This window comes from Quercus suber, unplaced genomic scaffold (assembly GCF_002906115.3).
Source record: "Quercus suber isolate HL8 unplaced genomic scaffold, Cork oak 2.0 scaffold_266, whole genome shotgun sequence".
NCBI classification, from domain to species: domain Eukaryota; kingdom Viridiplantae; phylum Streptophyta; class Magnoliopsida; order Fagales; family Fagaceae; genus Quercus; species Quercus suber.
The window spans coordinates 869,289-893,265 of NW_027069722.1; the positions used below are offsets into that span (position 1 = coordinate 869,289).

The following is a 23,977-nucleotide window of genomic DNA, read 5'->3' on the forward strand; positions in this document are numbered from 1 at the left end:
CCTTTTAATTTGATAGGTACCCTTTGGTCAAAAGGCACTTTTGATATATATCCAATAAGAAATGTTATGTCCTTTCAATAGACACCTTTTCATATATATATATATATATATATATGGAAATTGAACTTGAATTTTCACCAAAAATAATCCTAGTACTCGAATTTTTCACTTTATTCATTTTACAAATGAATACTCTCCAACCTTATATTATTATTACAATCTATCCTTATATATATATATACACACACAACATCCCTTTGCAACTAGCCCACGATTTCATCTTTTAGCAAACATATCTAATGGCGTTAGTTAAAAATCTCAGAGAAGCACAGAGGGCAAAGGGACCAACCACAATATTGGCCATTGCCACAGTGAATTTGGAAAATATTGTCTACCAAAAAGACTATCCACATTTCTACATCTATGTGACAAAGAGCAAGCAGAAGATAGGTCTAAAAGAAAAGCTCAAGCGCATATGTAAGCATTCATAGACCTTTTTTTTTTTTTTTTTGGGTAATATCTAAACACATTTTGTAAAGGGTAATGATTTTCTTATACAACTTATTTCAAATCTTACGTATCTATTCATTTTTCACATTTTAAATATGAACATCACATTTTTGTGTTAAAAAATGTGTACATTAACGTATGTAACTGAGAAAATTATATTTAAAAATGTGAAAAAGTTATGTGAAAGAGTACAAACTATTTTGTAAAGCACGCATGAGAGTTTACTATGTACTACCATTAAAATAAACATATTGCTAAAAATACTATAAATATAAATTTTATTGTATGAGTATTAAAAAGTAAAAATTACTTGACGGTTATTAGCGACACGCCAATTTATAATAAATTTGTAGGATTTTTAACATCAGTATAAAAATAATAAACGACTTAAGATGGTGTTGCATGACATTCCCAATTTATTAGTAAAGTAATTTGCCTTTTTATGTTACATTTTCACTTACAGGTGAGAATTCAGCAATAAGAAAAAGTCATTTCTACCTTACTCAGGAGATTCTAAAGGCAAATTCGAAGATTTGTACTTATAATGCCCCATCTCTTGATGCAAGCCAAGACATCATGGTTCCTGGGGTACCATAGCTTGGCAAAGAAGCAGCATTGAAAGCTATCAAAGAATGGGGCCAACCCGTCTCAAAGATCACCCACCTTGTATTCTCCACATCTACTGGTGTGGACATGACTGGTGCTATGTAGACACTTAATTTTGTACCCATGATTTAATTAAGGAGAATGACTAGAGTGACCATCCATGTACCCAAAAATCATGATTGCATTACATACATCAATTTGTTGTTGCATTACATGCATTAATTTATTTGTTGCATATCATGAAAATGATCTTAAGGTTCTAACGGTCGCGATAGTATGCTCGGTTTCCAAATCAAACCGTCGGATCGAAAGATATCACATGATCAAGTTTGCACGGTCAACATGCATTGTATGGGGTGAAGCCGATCACGTGTGATTAATTGAAATTAATTTTAATTGGTTGATGGTTATAATTAATTAAATGAATTTATGTGATTGGTGGAGTATTTTTCTTAAAGTGAGATTTGTTGCATGGGATTAAAACAAATAAGCTGATAATATTTAAAGACTGTGGATAATTAGGCTTTTGGGATAATTATATTCAAAATAATTATTTTAAAAGTCATAATTATCACTTTGGAATGAAGTTTATCATGAAAATAACTTTGAAATTCGTCCAAATACAATCTTAGAGTTGGAAAGCACCTCAAAAACGTGCTAATCAAGTAACAAATTTCATATTCACATTCTGAGGCACTTTTGGCATAGTAGAACTCAAAATTCAGACTACGCTATTTCTGGAAAAGCTATAGAGAATCGAATTTCCTTCAGCTATCCAAATTTCAGCGTAATCCAAATTTGGAGCAAAGAGATATGATCAAAATACGAAACTAGTTTTGATCTGAAAAATCAGCTTACTCTTATCCAAATCTCTTTTTATTTTTATTTATTTATTTATTTTTTCAGCATTCCAATCTCTATAAATAAAGGAGGCATCTTATAATTCAGCACACTTTTCACCCTCTAGAGAGAAACACCTTTTTTCTACGCTATGACAAGCATACGTTTTGAGGCTTAAGAATTGCTAATATTTGCTAATCCTCTTTAAGGTTTGCTGCATAAATTAAGGTTTTTAGGTTTCAAAGATAACTAAATAAGTTTCTTTGAACCTTAAAACATCCTCTCAAGAACAAAGAGTGCTCATGGAAGAGGTTGTTTCCATCGCCCTATCTTTTTTATGCTTCTTTTTTATGTTGATGAATGTTTTATCTATAACATGAATGGTTCATCATTGTTTTGTTTAAAGCATGATTGTTTTTTTTATGTGATTGTTATAATCTTTTTCTTGAATGTCAATAATCTACACGTGAACAATTCTTTTTCTTAAAATAAAAAAACAGATCTACGTCTTTCTTAAATGTAGATTTGAATTTTTCTCAATCAAAATCGGATCTGCATCTTTCATTAGATGTAGATCTGGCCTTTTTTTAAAATAAAAACAGATCTGCATCTTTATTAGATGTAGATCTAGCCTTCTCTTAAAGTAAAAACAGATCTGCATCTTCATTAGATATAGATCTGACATTTTCTTAAAATAAAAGCAAATCCGCATCTTCATTAGATGTAGATCTGATTTTTTCTTAAAATAAAAATAGATCTGTATCTTCATTAGATGCAAATCTGATTTTTTTTTTTTTCAATTAAAAAACCGATTTGTATCTTTCTTAGGTGCAGATCTGATTTTTCTTAAGCATATGCAGATTTTTGAAATAAAGAAAAAAATTAATCATGATTATGTTTGTGTTTGTTTTATTTAATTCATATTGCGTAAATTTAAATTATGAATGAAACTCTCTTCTTAAAAAAAAAAAATCTTTTTCATTCTTTTAAAGCATATAAAAAACAGATCTGATTATTCTATTGTCAAAAACCCTTTTTGTTATTTATCATAAAACAAATCTGATTTTTTCGTTATCAAAAACCATTTTTTTTAGTTCTTAAAAAAAGATCTGATAAAATTTTTCAAATCAAAAGACTTTATTTTATGTAATAATAACAGATATAAATTTTTTATCTGCAAAAACCACTTTTTTCTACATACTACAAAGCAGATCTAGTATTTTTGACAAATCAAAATCAATTTTTCTAACCAACCAAAACAGATCTGATTCTTTTCAAAAGAAGAGACTTCATTTATAAATAAATTTGTGTGATTTAATAAATTTTTTTCACATGTTCAACATATCATTCATGACATGCATAAAATGGTATATTGGTCACAAGAATTTAGAAGACCAGACTCTATCTGGGTGGAATGGGTTCCTAACACATTCTCATTTTGTAACCTAGCCTCCGGATTTAGGTCTTTGGCTAAGTAGATCTAGCCTTGTCTTTATTTTATTTTGGGTAGAATGTAACTAGGACAAAAAGCCATGTAATTATTTGGTAGTTTGTAACTAGGACCCAAAACTATGTAATTTTCAAATTTATCAAACATGTATTTCTTATTCAATCAATGAAAGGAACTGTTCAGTCATGTATTTTGTAACTAGTATTTTTTTTTTGTCTAAAAAAATAAGTGGCGACTCAATACCACTTATCCAAAAAGAGAGGTGCCCTAAAAAGTACCCAAATCTCTTTTTTGAGAGGCACCCCAATTTTCGAGGTCTCTCACATGCTGATTTTCAACTCACCAAGCTCCTTGGACTTAATCCAAACATAAATAGGTTCATGATCTATCAACAAGGCTGTTACGCAGGTGGGACTTGTCTTCGCCTTGCTAAAGATCTTGTAGAGAACAATGTAGACGCACGAATTCTCGTGGTGTGCACTGAGATCACAACCATGTTTTTTCCTATGAAGCACGGATGCGTTTTCGGATTCAGGTGCGGGTGTAGGACTTGGCAATTTTTGAAAAAGTAGGATGCGGGTGCGACGATTAAAAAATTATTTAAAATATTTTTATTTATATTTTCTATATATTGCTAAGCATACTTTCTCACGTTATATAAGTATATACCAAATTTAAGAGTAATAGTAGATAATAACTAAAAAATAATGGTCATAAATTAAATACAACCCACAAGTTTGAAACTAAAACATTCCATGATATTTGGAAATTAGAATACAACCCACAAGTTTGAAACTAAAACAAAATAAAAGATAATAAAAAAGACAATCAAATACAACCCTCATCATCATCACCAAGATTAATAGCTTCACTTCGAACTTCACTTTCACTAGTAGTAACACTAGTGCTAGTATTCTCAATAACCATGGCCTCCAACTCTGGCACATCAAGTGTAAGGGTAGCATTCTCAAGAATTCTAGCTCCTCCATGTATGTCACTATCATTCCAAGAGTCTTCTGTTATATTTCACATCTTTGTTGCTGCATTTATGTACTCCTCATTGCGCCTTGACAAGAGTCGAAGATTAGAATGCAAATATACCAAATCCTCAGCACATGCAGGAGCTATTTTGTTTCTTTTTAAGGAATGAATGAATTTGTAAATGCTCCAATTCCTCTCAGTACATGAGGATGAACAAGGTTGTCCAAGAAGTTTAAAAATAAAGGTTTGAAGAGTTGGAAATGAAGAGGAGCCATGGTATTGCCACCAAACCAAAGGTTGTATGGCCCACCTATCTATCAAGGCATCTGGTGATGAAAACCTCCCTCATGAAAATGCGGTAAACTCAATTTTCACCACCTTTAGTTCACCCTTATCTTCAAAGTATCGCTCCAAACACTTGCTCCTTTTAATAGAAATTTCATGATCATAATGTGGAGTGATGTGTTTTGGATTCTCCAAAAGTCATTCAATGGAGTAATATATGTTAAAGATAAAAACAAAAAAAAAAAAAACAAAAAAAAAAAACAAATATTGATGATGAAACGTGTGTTTTACTAGAAAGGGAGACTAAGGAAAATAAAAAATGAAAGTACTTACTTAGGATTTAAGGAATGAGCCAAGCAATGTAGTTGTGTACAATTTTTAGTCCATCGATCAATGAGTATATCATACACCACATTAAAAAATGAGCTATACTCATCATCTTCGAAGCCTTCACGCCGATATATTGCTGCCTTCACCTTCTCTATCATTGAATCTCACATTTCATACGCAAGATGAAGACATGGCCTATCTGTGTTAGCTACTTGTAGCATATCATAAATAGTGCTATGAATTTAAGGATATAATCAACAACATCCCACCAACGATCACTTAGAATCATTTTTTTCACCTTTTGAGCTTTTCCAACATCATCCTCCCTATAAGCAGCCCATTGGTTACTAATAGCCATGGCTTAAAGTCATCTCTTTATTAACTTCAACCTTTTTAGCATTACAACAATCGAAGCAAATCTAATATCAGCAACTTGGAGCATTTTTAATGGACAAAATTCATTAAACATTGCCAACCTCATTGAATGGTTCATGATAAAAACACGTATGAAGGATGCATCATCAGCAATATGTGTAATCCAACTACATTCTTCATATGTAACTTCATTCTTTTCAGTGTTTTTTGTTACACAAATATTCTTCAAAGCTAGATTGAGAGTGTCAACAACACATGATGTCAAAAATATTTTGGGATACTCACCTTCAATAAGAGCTCTAGCAAACTTCACGACACTAGCATTATTAGTGATTATCTAGACAATTTTTTCAAGTCCAATCTCTTTTATAACATCCTTCAACACCCCAGCAATAAAATGTTTGTCTTTGAACTCACTTAACCCATCAGTTGCCTTTATAAACATTGGACCCCCATCTAATGCAGCTATAATATTAATAACAAGCCTATTTTGTGGATCTAACCATCCATTAGAAACTATACTTACACCATTTGCAAGCCAAGAGTCTTTAATTGGTTTCAAAAGTCTTTCAACATTAGCTCTTTCTTTTTGCAAAAGTGTTGTTCTCAAGGCATTGTATCCAGGAGAAACATAACCCGGAATGTTATGGGTAGCAGCATATGCATAGGAACTAAAATAATTGGGGTTCCTTGCAAAGTGAAATGGAAGCCCACTGGTATAAAACATCCTAGCAATTCTACTATCCAATTCATGTCTAGCATTATTCTATAATGTTCTCTTCAAAGAAGAATTCATAGTCACCTTCCTTCTCTTACCATTAACCGGATTTGCACTACCACTCCCTTCTTGTCTCCGAGATGAGGGAATAGGCCCACGGCCTGGGAGAGGTGGGGGTAAGGGAATTTGACTTCTACGTTCTCTCTCTAACTTGTCATTCTCAACATGATCATGCATTCTCTGCATTTCCAATCTATGGCTTGGTGTCACTGTATCGCACGCTCTAATACCTTTATTACTAATTTTTAAACAATGAACCTTAACCCTAGAATAGGATCCCAAAAAAATTCCACCACAATAGCTGCACTTAAAATGTGTGTTTCCACCTGATTTAGAAGTAGAACCAGGTGGTGTTTCCAATTTATTCACATACTGCCAAACAGGAGCATCAACATTTGACACTTCGTCATCTAATGAAGTTGAAGTTTCTATTCTAGTGACTTCATCCATTGCAAATTCAATAATTCAATTTAACCTACAAATAATTTGACAAATATATAATAACTAAATAAAAAATCAAACCCAAGTCACAACTCACAACATTACAGGTAGCTTATAAAAAAAAAAAAATCAAATCACAATGAGTAATAGAGCATGTGAGAGTATAATGAAGGGTGAGAAACAGAGAATGAAAGCTTTGATACTTGAGTTGAGAGTGGGTCGGTGAGCTTAAGAGCTGAAACCGAGTGATGGACTGATGGTGGAGATTTGAGACCAAGAGATGCAAAGAATAAAGTGATTGTGTCTTAGGGGGAGGCTGTGAGACTTTGAGATTGTGTCTTAGGGAGTGAGTATCTGTGAGAGAGAGGGGAGACGGAGAGCAAAGATTGAGAAACAAAATGGTAGAAAGAGTTTAGGGTTTTTTCATTTAAAGCTTAAGTTGAAACGGTGCATTTCGCATTTTTTTTTTTTTTTTTTTTTTTTTTAAACTTGAATTTCGGCCTGAATTGGCCTATTTCAGCGATTTCAGCTGATACGACCCGATTCGGCCTGACTCAGTGTGAATCGGCGGAAATTAAAAAAAAAAAAAAAAAAAAAAAGAGCAATGCGTCACCCGCCGCACACCGCATCAGACGCCGGTGCAACACCCCTATAGCCGCGTTAGGGCTTCAGAGAGTTTTCCCCTTATGCAGCTCCTACACCATTTGGTCATGGGCAGATTGCGGCCCAACACGCTTCGTGCTTGCCACCATTCCAGCACATCTCTGTTTTTCTATCTAGCCAAGCCAATTACCTCCATTTTGCTTTTTGCTCCAATCTAATCCAATTTTGTGTACGGAAAAGTCATTAATTTTACAAGGACAACAACAAGAGGACTCTCTTTCCAAGGAGTGTCTTTGTTCTTCAATTCAAGTTGAGATTCCTCCTCTTCTACCCATTTTATTGCTTTAATCACTTATTATGAGGGTGTTGGTGTGGAATTGTCGTGGAATTGGTAATGCATCAGTAGTGAGGGCTCTTAGAGTTCTCATAAGGAACCTAACCCAGATATTATTTTTGTATCCTAGACAAGGGCTGTCCATGGGTAAATCGGTGTTTGTTTTGGGTTCAAATTCCAGCAATCAACCCTAAGATCATGCAACCCTTACCAATCATGGGTATAAGGTTCAAATCCCAGCAATCAACCACTACAACTTTTAAGTTATGACAAGCAATGATCATTGCTTGTCACAACTTAAAAGTTGTAGTGGTCGGATCAATTGCAATCATCTTTGGCATGGTTGCATCAATACATCATGGTTGCAATCGCTAGATCTATCTAAGATCTCACCAAATCTTGTCGAGAACTCGCTAGCTCCGGCTAAGATCTCACCATATTTGGTTGGGATCTCACCAAATCTTGTCAAGAACTCGCTAGCTCCGGCTGAGATCTCACCATATTTGCTGGCATGCAATGTAGAGCAACAGATTGGTGAAAGGAGAAGGGTGTTCCAATGGCTTTTCAGTTAGATAGGCTCATGTCTGATTTCAGACAATAAAACCCGTCACTCAGATCAAGAACTTGGATTTTCTTGGACTAGATTTACTATTGACTGCCTCATTAATGGATTAGTTGACCTTTGGTTCTGATTCCTTAGGAGATTTTCTGATAGCGCATAAGGTTTTAATAGTTAATGATGTAAATTACAAGTTTTGAACCTTGAGAGGCCAAATTAGAAGCAACTACAAACTTTGTGTAAAACGTATTTTAGCCAATTTAATTTCTTGCTAATAACAATAGCTGATAAAACTTACGATTGCAAAATTATACCCTTTTTAACATCAAAGATCACCAATTCTGTAAAAAAACCTAAAAGTGATTGAATCATAGCATGAACCTCCATTAGCCGAATCACTTGGCCACATCAAGTGTCTACAATTTGGATATATTCTTATATTCCAAAGATCGAGCATAAATATTGTTGCTTCTCTTATTGATGTAATATGAAGAATATTTGAGGGACCAAAATGCAATTTGACATAGGATTGGGCTTTATGGGCCTAATGCTTAAGGAGAATGACCAACTCCACAACTTGCCTGATTCAGGCAATTGGCTCGATTCCAACAATTCTCATTGCTTCATTGGGTCTATTGTTTCTTTGGACCAGCAATGGCATACCTACATCTTCCCAATAGTTTAAAGCCAATGCTCTAATTCACCTTATGCTCGAACTATTTTGGGCTTTCTCAAAGAAATCATCTAGGCTTCGGACAAACCAATCTCACATCAATATTTATTGTGCCACGTCACCTTCGATAGCATTAAATATGATTGAACATGTCCCTTGTTAGTGGTTCAAGTCGTTCTAAAATTTATCCCATCAACCAATCAAGGAACCCATTTTAAGCACTCTATAAGGCCAAATTTATGGATATGATTTGTGTCAGAAAGGTTGTTAAAATGCCTTCTTTTAAGAGCCTGGTACATCTTCTAAAGAGGTAGTATTTTTAACACTTTGGTTTAGTCGTTTAATTGGACAGGTGTCTAAAATTTAAGAGTGCTTGAAGGGTTTTTACATTTTGTTCAAGCCAACATAACTCAAGTCGACAGTTTTATAGTTTAATTAACACTTTTTAGTATATTTAAAGAAAATGTTCAAAGTTTGAATCTCTCATTTCCCAACTATTAAATTAAAAATAAAAACATAAAGAAAAAATTATGACTAGTGGTGTTTAATCACAATCGAGGAAGACTTTATTTGGTATCCAAGATGAATGTGTTGCAATCACCACTTCTTAGTATATTTAAAGAAAAAGTTCAAGATTTGAATCTCTCATTTCCCAACTATTAAATTAAAAAAAAAAAAAAAAATTTATGACCAGTGGTGTTCAATCACAATCGAAGAAGACTTTGCTTGGTATCCAAGATGCATGAGTTGCAATCACCACTTCTTAGTATATTTAAAGAAAACGTTCAAGGTTTGAATCTCTCGTTTCCCAACTATTAAATTAAAAATAAAAACATTAAAAAAAAAATCATAACTAGTGGTGTTCAATCACAATCGAGGAAGACTTTGCTTGGTATCCAAGATCATGTGTTGCAATCACCACTTCTTAGTATATTTAAAGAAAAGGTTCAGAGTTTGAATCTCTCATTTCCCAACTATTAAATTAAAAATAAAAACACTAAAAAAAAAATATGACTAGTGGTGTTCAATCACAATCGAGGAAGACGTTGCTTGGTATCCAAGATGCATGTGTTGCAATCACCACTTCTTAGTATATTTAAAGAAAACGTTCAAGGTTTGAATCTCTCATTTCCCAACTATTAAATTAAAAATAAAAACATTAAAAAAAAAAAATGAATAGTGGTGTTCAATTACAACTGAGGAAGACTTTGCTTGGTATCCAAGATGCATGTGTTGCAATCACCACTTCCTAGTCTATTTAAAGAAGACGTTAAAGGTTTGAATATCTCATTTCCCAACTATTAAATTAAAAAAAAAAATATTAAAAAAAAAAATTTATGAATAGTAGTGTTCAATCACAATCGAGGAAGACTTTGCTTGGTATCCAAGATGCATGTGTTGCAATCACGAATTTAATTTTAAAAGTCAATTTGCCTTCAATGATATAGAGAATTATACAATGATTCACATCAATTAAACTAAATATTTTCTTAGTTGACATAATATAATCAATTATGAGAGTGCTGACCATGGTAAGATATTTCAAGTTTCAAATGTACGGACCTTCGAATTTTTTATAAAGGCCACGTCATCTTTTCTTAATCTATTGCCGCCGACACTTATGAGTTGAACCCATTCGTTTTTTTAATTTCTTTGATTAATTGATTTTTTTACTTTTTTATATATTTGTTAAAACAACTATACCAACTTTAAATAAAAAACAAAGAATTTATCTATGTATGTTCATTGCTATTTATCATCAAAGATGTACTCCTTTCATTTATAAGAAAACAATAATTAATTCCAAAGTTTTGCAAAAATGACAATATTTCTTAAGTTGCATAACGAATTTGATGAAATTCTTATGTTGCCCTTGGTTAAGTGACAACATTCTTAATTTTGCGTAAATTGAGTAATGTAAGGGTAAAATAAAGATTTTATTGATAAGTTAGAAGACAAATTAAGAACCTAATCACTTGAGATTAGGTTAGTCAAAAAATAAATTAATTCAATGACAAAATAAGTATTTCATCGATCATATCTAGTATACTAACGAAACACTCAATAAGATCATTATTTTGCAAACTTTGGGTTGCTTTTGTTTTCTTATACCTACCTAGTAGTATAACTTCCATATTATATCCAGATTCCAGTTGTGTCAATTCATAAATTAGAAAACACGAATATAATATTATCCCTACTTAATTTAGTACCACTTGAATTTTCTTTTTAAAATTTTTCCATATTACATATCCAGTTATGACAATTCATAAATTAGAAAACACAAATATAATATTATCCCTACTTAATTTAGCACCACTTGAATTTTCTTTTTAAAATTTTGACCCCAATAACAGTTGACGCAGCGCATGCGCAATGCGATTTACTATTTCTTCAGCCCATTGACTTGGATCGTGATTCTGTATTCCACCAGCAAGAAAATGCATATAATCTCACCGACAACTTCTTCTTCTTTCTTTTTTTTCCTTTTTTTTTTTTTTTTTGATGAGCTCACTAACATCTGTTATTATTGTCTCTTGGCATTCTTTATATGGCTGGTATTGTTTTAAATTATAGTCGACCTCTTACCTTTACGAAATCATTCTTTTTAGCTATTTCTTTTTCTTTTTAATCTTTTTAGCTATTTCGATTTGGAAGGTTGTTAGAATTGGGATTCTAAGCAGATCATCAAAGGGGTTGAGCAAATCAGATCGAGGATCATAAATCTAAATTTTTTTTAAACAAAAATATTAGAAGTGGCTTTGTATGTTAAAGGAGAAATTACATTAAACTCAACTGTGGTTAGGCCCGTTTTCACTTTACCTACCTATGGTTTAAAACTTAACACTTTACCTACCTGAGATAACTTCCATTAGGGCTCTATTACTCACATTTTCCTTTGCCATTAGAAAAACATATTTTTAGGAGAAAACAAACATAACAAAAATCAAATAGTTAGGGTTTTTGATTGCTTAAGAACTTCTACGAGAACAAAGTGGAGGAATAGCACACCAATCAAAGGGCTCAATGAAATCACTTTTAATCTATATCAATATCAACAATCTCATAACAACTCAAAATTGTGAACCAATTTTTACAAGACCAACAATCTCAAAACAACCAGCAACGTTAACAAAAGAGAGTGAGATAGAGATAAGCAATCAACAACCGAAAAATAAGGTAAAGAGAAATCCATCTGCGGGTTTGGATTATGGTAGATCAGCCACGGGTTTGGTGGCATGGTGGCAATCCTAGGTGCTGCTTGTGCCTATCCTAATTCTTAGTCCTTTTCTACACAACCAAACACCACCAATCAAGGAAAGGGAAGGAACCTTCCAACTTCAAACCCACCCCCAATTCCAACTTCAGACCCACTCTAAATCCCAACCACAATAGCAAAACACTAGAATCATCAAATCCAAAACATCAAGTATCTAAATTGCTCATAACCCACAAATTACCTGGTCAACAACGTATCATTTGGGACTCGATCTTAGAAGAAACAAGTGGATTTATGGGTTGTGGCTTTGGTTGTTGAGAAGAATAAGTCAGCTTTGGCGAAGGGAAAGCTTGGCGACACAGATCGACAACCACAGAGATCAATGGAGATCGGAGTCAAAGATCTGATTTGGGAGATCGGAGTTGGAGATCGACAGAGATTGAATTTAAGAGATCAGCGGAGATTAGAGTTGGGAGATCATAGATTTGAGATTAGTGGTGGATCTGCTTCCTTCTCTCTAGAATTTGGACAGAATCTTATCAGTCCCTCTCTCAGCTGATGTGATTATTTGATGGTTTGAAAATGAAATTGATTGTTATTTGGTAGTTTTTAAAACCGGTTGGGTTTTTGGATTATCTTCTTTATTTTTTGAATAATGGATTATCTTTTTTAGAACTATACCATATTTGATCTTTATTTCTCTTATTTTTGTATGTTTTTTAGAACTTTAGAACTATAGAATATTTGATTGGTGTGCTATTCCTTCACTTTGTTCTTACAGAAGTTCTTAAGCGATCAAAAACCCTAACTTTTTTATTTTTGTTCTGTTTGTTTTTCCCTAAAAATATGTTTTTCTAATGGCAAAAGGAGAGATGGGTAACAGATCCCAAATGGAAGTTACCTCAGGTGGGCAAAGTGTTAAGTTTTGAATCACAGGTAGGTAAAGTGAAAACGGAACTAACCATAGGTGGGTTTATTGTAATTTCCACGTATGTTAAATATTCATTAATGGTTGTCAAAATCCTAATCTAAATCCTACGATCCTACGATTTTACAATCCCACCTGCCCAAGATGATCTGGATCTCTCAAGGATTTTTGCGATTGTTCAAGATCGATAAGATTGTACGATTCTGACAATCCCAAATGATCTTAGTTTTTTGTAATCTTCTTTAACTTGACAGAAAGCTCAGTTGGACCCAAATAATAATAATAATAATAATAATAAATCACAATAGACCAAGTTTTGCTATTCTAATGTAGAGAGATACAGTGTCAGTTAAACTCAAATGAAAAATAACATCCCAATAGAGTACCACATTTTGAGGTTTTTGGCCCCATTAAATGATGCTTACAAATGGATGTAGTGATATATAGTAATTACATCAAATGTATGCAAATTATGAATGAATGTATAATTTATGTGATTATATAACATACCAATGTGTTTTTTTTTTTTTCCTCAAATGATATAGGTTCGTATGATCCACGATCCTACCTACCTCCCACAATCCTGTGTAGGATCCCAATTTTGACAACCTTGATTCATTAGAATATAATGAGATTATTCATAAATAATAATAATAATAATAACTAGTTGCTAACCCGTGCTATGTACGAGAATCTACCAATTTGTGAGGTAAACTAAAATAATTTTATAAAATCTTAAATTGAAAAAGAAACTACACCATTGCATAATTTGCTCTTGAATGACTTCAATTTGTGCTACAATTTGATAAAGAAGCCATTACTTGAACGTGTAATGGCTTATTCAAAATTTCAAATATTAAAACTTCTGATGAAATACCAAAAAAATTAAAGAATCATATGATAAACTGTTTAAAAATTATAGAAACAAAACAAAATATATATGACAAAACAATAAAGAAATATAAGAGAAAGATAAGTTGCATTCAAAAGAATAATCTATGGCTATAACTATAGAAAGAAATCAAAAGACTCAGAACATACAAATCAAAGATAATCTATATGTGTGTGTGACTACACAACAAAGAAATAAGAGAAATATATGTTACCATCAAAAGAATAATTCAAATGTTAAAACTTTTGAAAGACTAAAAAATATTAAAGAATCATAAGATTTACTTCCTATAAATTTTTGAAACAAAACCAAATGTATATGATTACACAATAGAGAAATATAAAAGAAAAAGTGATTACCATCAAAAGAATAATACATGGTATAGTCATTGAACTCAACTAAACATGTTTAAATATTGCAAAAACTAACACAAGTTCAAATGTTAAAACTTCCAAAATGCCATAAAATATATATAATTAAAGAATAAGTTATTGAAACAATTCAAAAAATATATGACTATTCAAAAGAGAAATATAAGAAAAAGGAAAAGGTACATGAACCCATAAAACGATACGTTTTAAATTTTAACGGGTCTATACTTTAAACAATGAAAAACAATCATCAATTCTATAATTATGTAAACAATAAAATTGTAATCTTAAAAGGGGGAAAAAAAAAAAAGAAGAAGAAGAGCAAATTACAATAAACGCTTCATGCGGTCATTTTTTTTTTTTTTTCAACCCTATTTAATTGGCCGGCTGAATATTGTTATAATAATTCAAATTAAATAAAAACCAAAAAGTCAAAAACAATAAAAGTATTGGAAAAGGAAATACTCTACGTGGCTAGGAAGCAGACCGCCTTTCCTCTTGTGTACATAGTTTATTCATCGGAAAAGAGGAAGACAAAACTCCTAATCCTGATAAGAACTCTATTTTGATTCTGTGCTAAGTCCTCCATAATATATATATATATATATTAACAAAGTATATGAGAGGAAAATAACATAAGAAGAGCTCATACCTCTACTCGACTTTAAAAAAAAATATTGGGGTTTGCTTTGCTTTTAATAGTGTTCATGATTAATCTCGCAAATTTGGAGATAAATTATCAATGTTTGAGTTTGAGTTTAAGTTGGACTTGTTAGAGAGATAGAATTTCACTCCTTATTATGTTTGGATTAAACAAAAATAATTTTGTTTAAAAAAAAAATGATAATGATGAGATTGAGTTTCATTCCTTGTTAAGTTTGAACTATCCAAAAATAATTTTATTTAAATATTGTGCTGACATGGAAAATTGTGAGATTTCCAGAGGCTTTGGTTATATATATATATATATATATAATAAATAAAAATTTACTACTGTAGGGGTATTGGGCCCAGGAGCTCATTATCTATATGTTTATTGGGCTTAAGGCCCAAGTCGAGGACTAGAGGTCGTTCGAGGAGGAGTAAACATTATCAAGGGAGTCCGTGTGTATGCCGAGGACAAATGTCTTCTCGGCTAGCCAAGGCCGAGGTCTGAATAGATGGTTTGCCATCCAGGGGAACGTTTTAGGAAGTTCTATTGGTATGGATAAGCATTGCAGAAACATAGGATGGGGGAGATCCTACAATATCTAAGAAGAAAGCTACTACCACCGCATTAAATGCTCTGCAGCTAACTCTCTGACCGTATTAATGTGAAGGTAATACCTGAACAGTAGTTTTCAGCCTTACAGCTACTACATGAAGACTTTAGGAAAGTGCTGATGGGACAAATATCAATACTAACCATTTGGCCAGCACATGAAAGGTAGAGATGAAAGGGGAAGAGAGTATAAAAGAAGGAGGAAGCAATGGGAGAATGGGATAGAGAAATCAAGAGAGAAACACTGTAGCAATCAGGAACCAAACTTGTAATCAAATTTAAGAGCAGTACATAAGAATTGATCCCCTCGAACTGTGCCGAGGACGATTTTCTGTAGTTAAAACTTATCTATCTTCTTTTTCTTGTCATTTGAATCCACTTTATTTGTTGTCCAACTCATTTTAGCCCAGTTTTCCATCTTACTCTCTACAAATTCATTGTTTTGGACTTTTTGGGCCTAAGTCCATCCACTTTTTGGGCTAGAGACTCAAATCTGGTCCTTACAACTACAATATAGTGTAGTTTTTATATCCTACATCACTAATTCTATGCAAACCAAAGAGATATATACTTAATTTATTCTTCTACATAATTTATTTTTAGTATAATTTATCGACATAATTTTTTTCCGGGGAAAGAGATATATACATGAGTGTTGTGCATGCTAAGGAAGGTAGGCAGTGCTTTGCTTATGAGAGAAGTAGTGCAACAGATCACAGACCAAGCAATACATTAACATATACACATGCATGCAAGTCCAACCTCTGTGTGTTTGTCTCAAGCGCAATCTGGTCTAGCTTAATGGCTGCACGTGTGCCAATCCATGTCAAAGTAGTTCCAAGCATTAGAGAATTATGCCATATGACTAAGAATTACAGTAGGCAGTGGCAGAGGGGGCCAAGGCCCCCCCAAAATTTTAAAAAATTAATTTATAGTAGGTATATTATTTACATTTTTAAAAATGTAGCATGTAAAAATTGAAGTTGGCCCCCCCAAATTTTGAGTTATTTCAATGATGCTCTTAAAATAAAGAGAAATTATATTAAAATCATATAATTTAACAGGTTTAACAAATTAAACTATGTAGAAAATAATAAATTTTTGTACATGTCTAATAGAAGAAATACATGACTTTTATATACTCATTAAAATTTAGATGATGATAAATTCTTTTAGTAAATTAATTTATATATGTGTGTGTGTGACTATGTGTGTAAATGTTTGTCTTAACTAATATATTAGCATCACAACTTGGCCCCTCCAAACCAAAATTTCTGGCTCCGCCCTTGACAATAGGTGTGGAAATTGAGTAATCGTTAGTAACAGTTAGCAAATCTTGTGCTTATCTTGGCCATTGCCTTGTAAAAAGCTTGATATATAAGCTCGATGATACATGCTTAAATTGTACATGCAATTTTCATTTATGAAATATTAAGCCTAGTAACAAAGTTAACTTGGTTCAGTCTAACTTCCTATATCCACAACTAAATTTTAACTATAATCAATTGTATTTACAACGAACCCTAAGTACATATAGGAGCTAGGTTAGCCCTAAACTCTTGGTGACAATGCAATGACAATATGATGACAAGATGTAAAGAGAACATAATGACAATATGCTAATCACACCCCTAAACTCATGGTGGAAAGTGAGACCAACTTGAATTTGGAATTTAAGCTCATGAAAGATGCTTTAAAGATAACCACAAAAACCTAATCGAATGTAAAATGGGTTAAGCACAATGATTGTGATGGCAGTCGATAACAACAACGAATGAATGTTAGAAGATGGCTACAAAACAGCTTCACCAATGACCAAAGCGTGGCTACTATGGCTGACGGACAATTACACTAGTGGCCTAAGGAATATCAGCAAAGGATAACACCATGATGAAGCACATGATTGAATTGGCAAATTTTGCATCGGTTGAACCCAAAAGAATGAGTGATGTGCCAACTTGTGTGACTTGAGAGTCTCAAATAAGAAAATAAGCCCTAAAATTGGAATATACAAAAATCAAAGTGCGAAAATTGTATGCCTAGAGAAGAATAACGGTTGTTCAACGGCAGCACGCAGCGGTCAAAAGTGTGCGGGCTCGAAATCGACTATGGCTTGAGTTTTTTAGGCTTTCTTGGCACAAGAAAGTAATCTATGCAATCAATTTGATGAAGAATCATAATTGGTGGTGTCAAGAGGGCTAGTTTGAGAGTGAAGCCGTCAAGTGATGGCTTGGTGATGGTATAATGACAGTACGTACTCTAACATTTGGGAATATTAGAATTATAATTAAATAATAAAATTTAGAGTAAACTACGTATTTAGTTTCTAACTTTTATGCTGAATGTCAATTTGGTCCCCGACATTTTAAATGTATCAATTTGGTTTTTAACTTTTTGGATTTGTATTAATTTTATCTCTGCTGCTAAGTGATGGATAAAAAATACTGACATGGCTAACAGCTACAAATTTTTAAAAAACATTTATGGCACATACAGGTACTGCCATGTAGAATAAAAATAAAAGAATAAAATTTAAATAAAAATAAAAGGAAAACCAATTTATGTTAAAAATTAGGATCTCACCCTGACCAAACAAATTTCACAGTGCCGCATCAACCAAAAATTAAAAAAAAAAAACCTGTATGGTTGCGAAGAACCACCGTAGGAAAAGAAAGTAGAAAAGCAACTGAAAGACCTAAAATCATTTCAAAATAAAAATTTCTCAATACCATAGGAGATGGAGGTGAAGAGAGCCAAGAGGAGGTACGATCAGAATTTAGTGAGAAGTCAGGGAATATGGTGTAAAAAATAAAACAGTGTCATTTGGGAGCCTCGAGTTCTTCTAGGATAAGTCTCTAGTTAAGACTGATGCTTGCTTGTTTCGAAGCTCAATGGTAATACAACAACAGATTTTTTAAGTTGGCAGTATCTTTCCACTATTTTCTTTACTAGTTACTAATGAACAAAGACAAAATGGGTACAAAACCTTGGCTATAAAGAATTTCGTGTCAAATAACCATAAACAAAAGAATTGCATTTATGTTATTTCCTATATTTGATTCGTTACAATTTGCAACGAAAATATAGAAAATTTTCATTTTGAATTGATTTTAAGTTTTTCAGTTGCTTTTCTATTTCCTTTTCTTACAGTTTCTCAGCAACCAAACAGGAACTTGTTAATTTTTGGTCTGAGCGGAAGGTTAGCGGCGTGAAACTTTGATCGTTCAGGATGAGATCCTAATTTTAACATAAAATGGTTTTCCTTTTATTTATTTATTTTTTCCACATATTGCTCAATACACATGTCATTTTTATTTTAGCTGTTAATCACGTTAGCTTTTTCATCCATCACTTAACTACAGGAACCAAATTGACACAATACCAAAAGGTTAGGGACTAATTTGATACATTTAAAAGACCATAGACCTAATTAACATTTAGCTTAAAGGTTAGAGATCAAATATGTAATTTACCCTAAAATTTACTATTTCCTAATAGTTCAAACTTTTAAGAAAACAAGCAGTTTCTTAAATAGGAGAGAGTAGAGGCAGTGGGAGAGTGTTATTGTATTTGGCTAGAAGTCTAATTTGCATTAGGGGTTATTTTTGTTATAGAATTTTAATTGAAGTAAAATTTTCAAGCTCTTAAAACATATATCTAATAGAGTTTTACTTTAACTAAACTATTGTAACACTTAATAAGATAATTACATGTTGAAGAGAAATAATATATATATAAATATAAGATATAAAACCTAAAATAAAAAGAATCTAAAATAAAAAGAAAAAGAAAATAGTGATGACCTAGAAAATTGTGAGAGATTCAAAAACTTCGATTTTATATATATTTTAAGAAAATAAATAATTTATCATGGTATTAGATTATAACAGGTGGTCTAATGTCCCAAACTCAGTAATTTATCAGGTATAAATTAGAAGAGAGAAAAAAAATACAAAATTACATTAATTTGAAAGTTAATGACAATCTGAATGCGGACATACGGAAAAAATGGACTGTGTGCTAAAAGTTTAATAAAGAACGAAAATTATAAGATTAAAACTGAGGGAATCAAAAAAATAACAACCCCTTCTTCTAAAAAAAATAACAATAACACCCATAAACCATTTGTTTTTTAAGGAGAGACAACAACCATAAACTTGGTGTTATTCGAAGCCTAGTTTTATTGGTTTCATTAGAATTGACTAGTAAAGAATAAGTTTACCTAATCATAATAAACTATAAATGCCTAATAACAAAGATATCACAACTAAAATACTAACTACGATTAGCCCTTCCAACAAATCCTTAAAATTATTTTTTTAACTACATGAAAGGTGCATATAGTTGACTTTGATATGCTCTTTATATTCTTTGGTGATTGGCCTACTTGTAATTTTATCGACGACTCGTTCTTCTTGCTAATTAAACATGGCCTATAAAAAGTACCATAGTCTACCTAGCTAATTACGTACAAAAATAATTACGGCCTTAGAGCATTCACATCAGCTCATCTAAATTTGTTGTCTATTTTACACGAAAAAACCTCATCTTTCTATTTTACACTACCACTTTTACAAAACACCCACATCAGATCATTTATTTTACAACATATTTCAATAAAATATTCACTCTACACCATTTTTTTATTATTTTTGTCAACCAACTCTCCACATATATACGCGCTTCTCTCTCTCTCTTCTGTACAGATCAACTCTCTCTCTCTCTCTCTCTTTCTCTCTTTTCTTCTTTCTCTCATTTCTTCTCTCTTTTCTTCCTTCTCTCACCGGACGATTCATTCCTTCTCTCACCGGCGATCGTCTCGTTCCGTCCTTCACCGGCGACCGTCTCGTTCCGTCCCTCACCGGCGATCGTCTCGTTCCATCTCTCACCGGCCGATCCAGATCGCTCCACGCTCCGATCAAGCGATACCCACGAGCTCCGGCGACCCAAAACCTTTGTTCACCGGCCGATCCACCCTCCACAAGCACCGATCCATACTCCACGCTTCACCGGCCTACCCACGAGCTCCGATCAAGCGAGTTTTACGAGCTCCGGCGACCCAGATCCTTTCTTCACCGGCCGATCCACGCTCCATGCTTCACCGGCCGACCCACGAGCTCCAGCAACCAATCCGAGGACCCATGTGTGTGTGTGTCTGCACCTTTGTTCTTATTGTGTTGCATTTGGTATTAGTTTCAATGTATTTGTAATTTGAGTGGAATGTTTTTGTGGGTCTTTTTGGATTTGGTTTAGCTCGAATGGGTTGCCTTCAAAAGTTGTGTTTGCGTTAGATTTATGGGACTTTTACTGTCTAGATTTGTATAAATATTTGAGCTTTCTTTCTGTGCTTGTGTGTGGGTTAATTTTCGGTTGATTTGGCGCGCTGGATGCTGTAAGGGTTGGGGAAGAGAGGAAGGAGATGAGATTCCGTTAGAGAGGAGAGAGAAAAAATCATTAAAAAATTAAATACATGAGCTACAGTACCCGTGTAAATTTACACGGGTACTGTAGCTCGGGAATAATTTTAGAAGATTTTACACGAGTATAACCGGACTGATGTGGGCTGTTTTTGATCCAAAATGTGTAAATTTGAGCATTTTTTTTATTATACACACTTATAAATGAGCTGATGTGAATGCTCTTAGTGCACTTGGCAATCTTGCAATTGACCTTGCTGTGGGTAGTAGAAGCATCAATTGTCAACACCAACGCCTTGCCTTTAGCCAAGGACGGCTGTGAAGACCATTGTGGCGATGTCGGTATTCCATACCCATTTGGCACAAGGGAAGGATGCTACGCTAATGATAGCTTTCTCATCACTTGTAATCACACATACAACCCTCCCTTGGCGTTTTTGACAGATGGTAATATAAATGTGACAGACATATGGCTTTCGGGTGAAATGCGCATATATGCCTTTGTAGCCAATGACTGCTACAACAGAACTGGTGGGAGTGCACGCTACAATCAACCTTGGCTCCGATCGGGAAAATTCCCAATCTCCAACACTCGAAACAAGTTCATGGCTATTGGGTGTGACACATATGCTGTGATAAATGGTTCTAGAGGGACAAGCTACACAACTGGGTGCATGTCTTTATGTGATAGCACGAGAGATGTGGTTGAGGGGTCTTGCTCTGGTATTGGTTGTTGTGAAACTGCTATTCTAAGAGGAGTAATGGATTTCAATATCAGTGTATGGAGCTATTACCAACACAGGAGAGTGTGGGAATTCAATCCTTGCAGCTATGCTTTTGTGGCAGAGGAAGGTACTTACAACTTCTCTACACAAGATCTTCTAAATTTTAAGGGAGGTTATATGATGCCGATGGTGCTAAATTGGGCAATTGGAGATCAAAATTGCAGTGAAGCTAAAAAGAGTTTTGAAAGTTATGCATGCATGGCTAACAGTGAGTGTCATGACTCGGACAATGGTCCAGGGTACCAATGCAGTTGTTACAAGGGATACCAAGGCAATCCTTACCTTAAGGATGGCTGCCAAGGTTGCCATTTTACTTGGAATCATTGTTGACTTTTGCTACTGATGGATTTTTTTTTCTTAATGTCAATTTTTTTGTTTTGTTTTTTTTTTTTTTTTTTTTTTTCCAGATATTGATGAGTGCTTAAATTCCACCATATGCGTCCAAAACTGCACCAATTTGCCTGGTACTTATAATTGTTCCTGTCAGCTACCAGGATATGATGGCGATGGTAAATGGGATGGAACAGGTTGCAAACTCATACCAAGCCCTGGGAGGTTTCCATTGATTAATAGGATTTCGCTAGGTGAGGAACATTAATCGCTTTCTAATCTTATGAATGATACATAAAGTTTGCATATTTATTCTATGATAGTAATGTCTGGGATAAAGGTTAAGCCTTAGTGTGATGACAAGTGTCTTCAACCAAAAGTGACAAGTTGTAGTAGAGTCCGGAAATTAGCCTTTCCAAAAATAATTGGAGGTAAGGCTATATGACCTCAAGTCTGGAATCAACCTCTCCAAAAATAATTGGGGTAAGGCTACCATGACCTCTTCCAGAACTTGAGTTAAAATGAACATGTGAGAACTTTAGTTTTTTGGTATGAAAGCTTCAATTCGTTGCAAAATGTGTAGGTGTTAGTGTCAGCCTCTTGGTTCTAGTTTTGGGCGTTTCTTGGTTATACTGGGGACTCAAGCAAAGAAAGCTCATCAAGCTCAAAGAGAAGTTTTTTAAACAAAATGGTGGCTTTCTACTGCAACAACAACTTTCTAAGCACAATGGATCTATTGAGGCAACTCAAATATTTACAGCAGAAGAACTTAAGAAGGCGACAAACAATTACCAAGAAAATAGAATCCTAGGCCAAGGAGGCCAAGGAACGGTTTACAAAGGAATATTACCAGATAACAAAATAGTTGCCATTAAGAAGTCCAAAATAATAGATCAAAGCAAGTTGAACAATTTATTAATGAAGTGTCTATTCTCTCCCAAATTAACCATAGAAATGTGGTAAAGTTATTGGGATGTTGTTTGGAGACTGAAGTTCCTTTGTTGGTGTATGAATTTGTTACCAATGGTACCCTTTTCAATCACATTCACAAAACAGACCATTCTTCAACGTTGCAATGGCAATTACGTTTACAAATTGCAGTTGAAACTGCAGGGCACTTTCTTATTTGCATTCTGCTGCATCCACTCCCATCATTCATAGAGATATCAAGAGCACTAATGTACTCTTAGACGATAATTACAGAGCTAAGGTATCTGATTTTGGAGCTTCGAGGCTAGTTCCTCTTGATCATACTCAATTAACCACACTAGTGCAAGGGACGCTTGGATACTTGGATCCAGAATACTTTCAGTCAAGCCAATTGACTGAAAAAAGCGACGTTTATTGCTTTGGAGTTCTCCTTGCAGAGTTGCTAACTGGAATGAAGGCACTTTCTTTTGAGAGACCTGAAGAAGAAAGAAACTTAGCCATGCATTTTGTCTCATCAATGAATGAAAGCCGATTGTTTGAAATTCTAGATCAACAAATGCTGAATGAGGGAAATGTTGAGCAACTTAATGAAGTTGCGATGTTAGCTAAGAGATGCTTAAAAGTGAAGGAGAGGAGAGGCCTACTATGAAAGAAGTTGCAATGGAGTTAGAGGGCTTGAAAGCAATGACAAAGCATCCATGGGTTAAAGGCAATATGAGTTCAGAAGAGACTGAGTACTTGCTCCAAAAACCATATGATGATTGTGTTAGTGGTATCAATGGTAATTCTGCATGTTATGACAGCATAAGGAACCAAGTCAACATATCAATACTTGATGATGGCAGATAATTATCTAGCGTGTTAAAGGATGATATGATGCTAGACTTTATCATTATACTTTTTATTCATAGGCTTTTTTTTTTTTTTTTTTTTTTTTTTTATCATTTTAAAATGTATTTTTGTTATGAACTCAGCTTGTCCAATGGAACTGGCCACTGAACACAGGCGCAACCCTTTTGTTATTAGTTTGGGTAAACAGACAAGATGGGATAAATTTGTAGATTAGTTTTTAAATAAA

The 23,977-nt window shown here is 33.6% G+C and overlaps 2 protein-coding genes and 1 pseudogene across 2 annotated transcripts; 2 read left to right on the forward strand and 1 right to left on the reverse strand.

The window, feature by feature from the left end:
• The first annotated feature begins 299 nt into the window (after positions 1-299).
• Positions 300-3,978, forward strand: LOC112030240 (chalcone synthase 4-like; annotated as a pseudogene).
• Positions 3,979-6,143: 2,165 nt separating this feature from the next.
• On the reverse strand, positions 6,144-6,605 carry LOC136070879 (uncharacterized). The gene has a single exon (XM_065781446.1). The coding sequence runs from the start codon at positions 6,603-6,605 to the stop codon at positions 6,144-6,146; it is 462 nt and encodes a 153-aa protein (XP_065637518.1).
• Positions 6,606-20,128: 13,523 nt separating this feature from the next.
• On the forward strand, positions 20,129-23,752 carry LOC112027534 (wall-associated receptor kinase 2). The gene is given in 6 exon segments (XM_024060194.2): positions 20,129-21,940; positions 22,047-22,223; positions 22,553-22,852; positions 22,855-23,079; positions 23,082-23,522; positions 23,525-23,752. Coding segments are annotated over 6 exon segments (2,235 nt in total). The 5' UTR covers positions 20,129-21,072; the 3' UTR covers positions 23,749-23,752.
• The last annotated feature ends 225 nt before the right edge of the window (positions 23,753-23,977 follow it).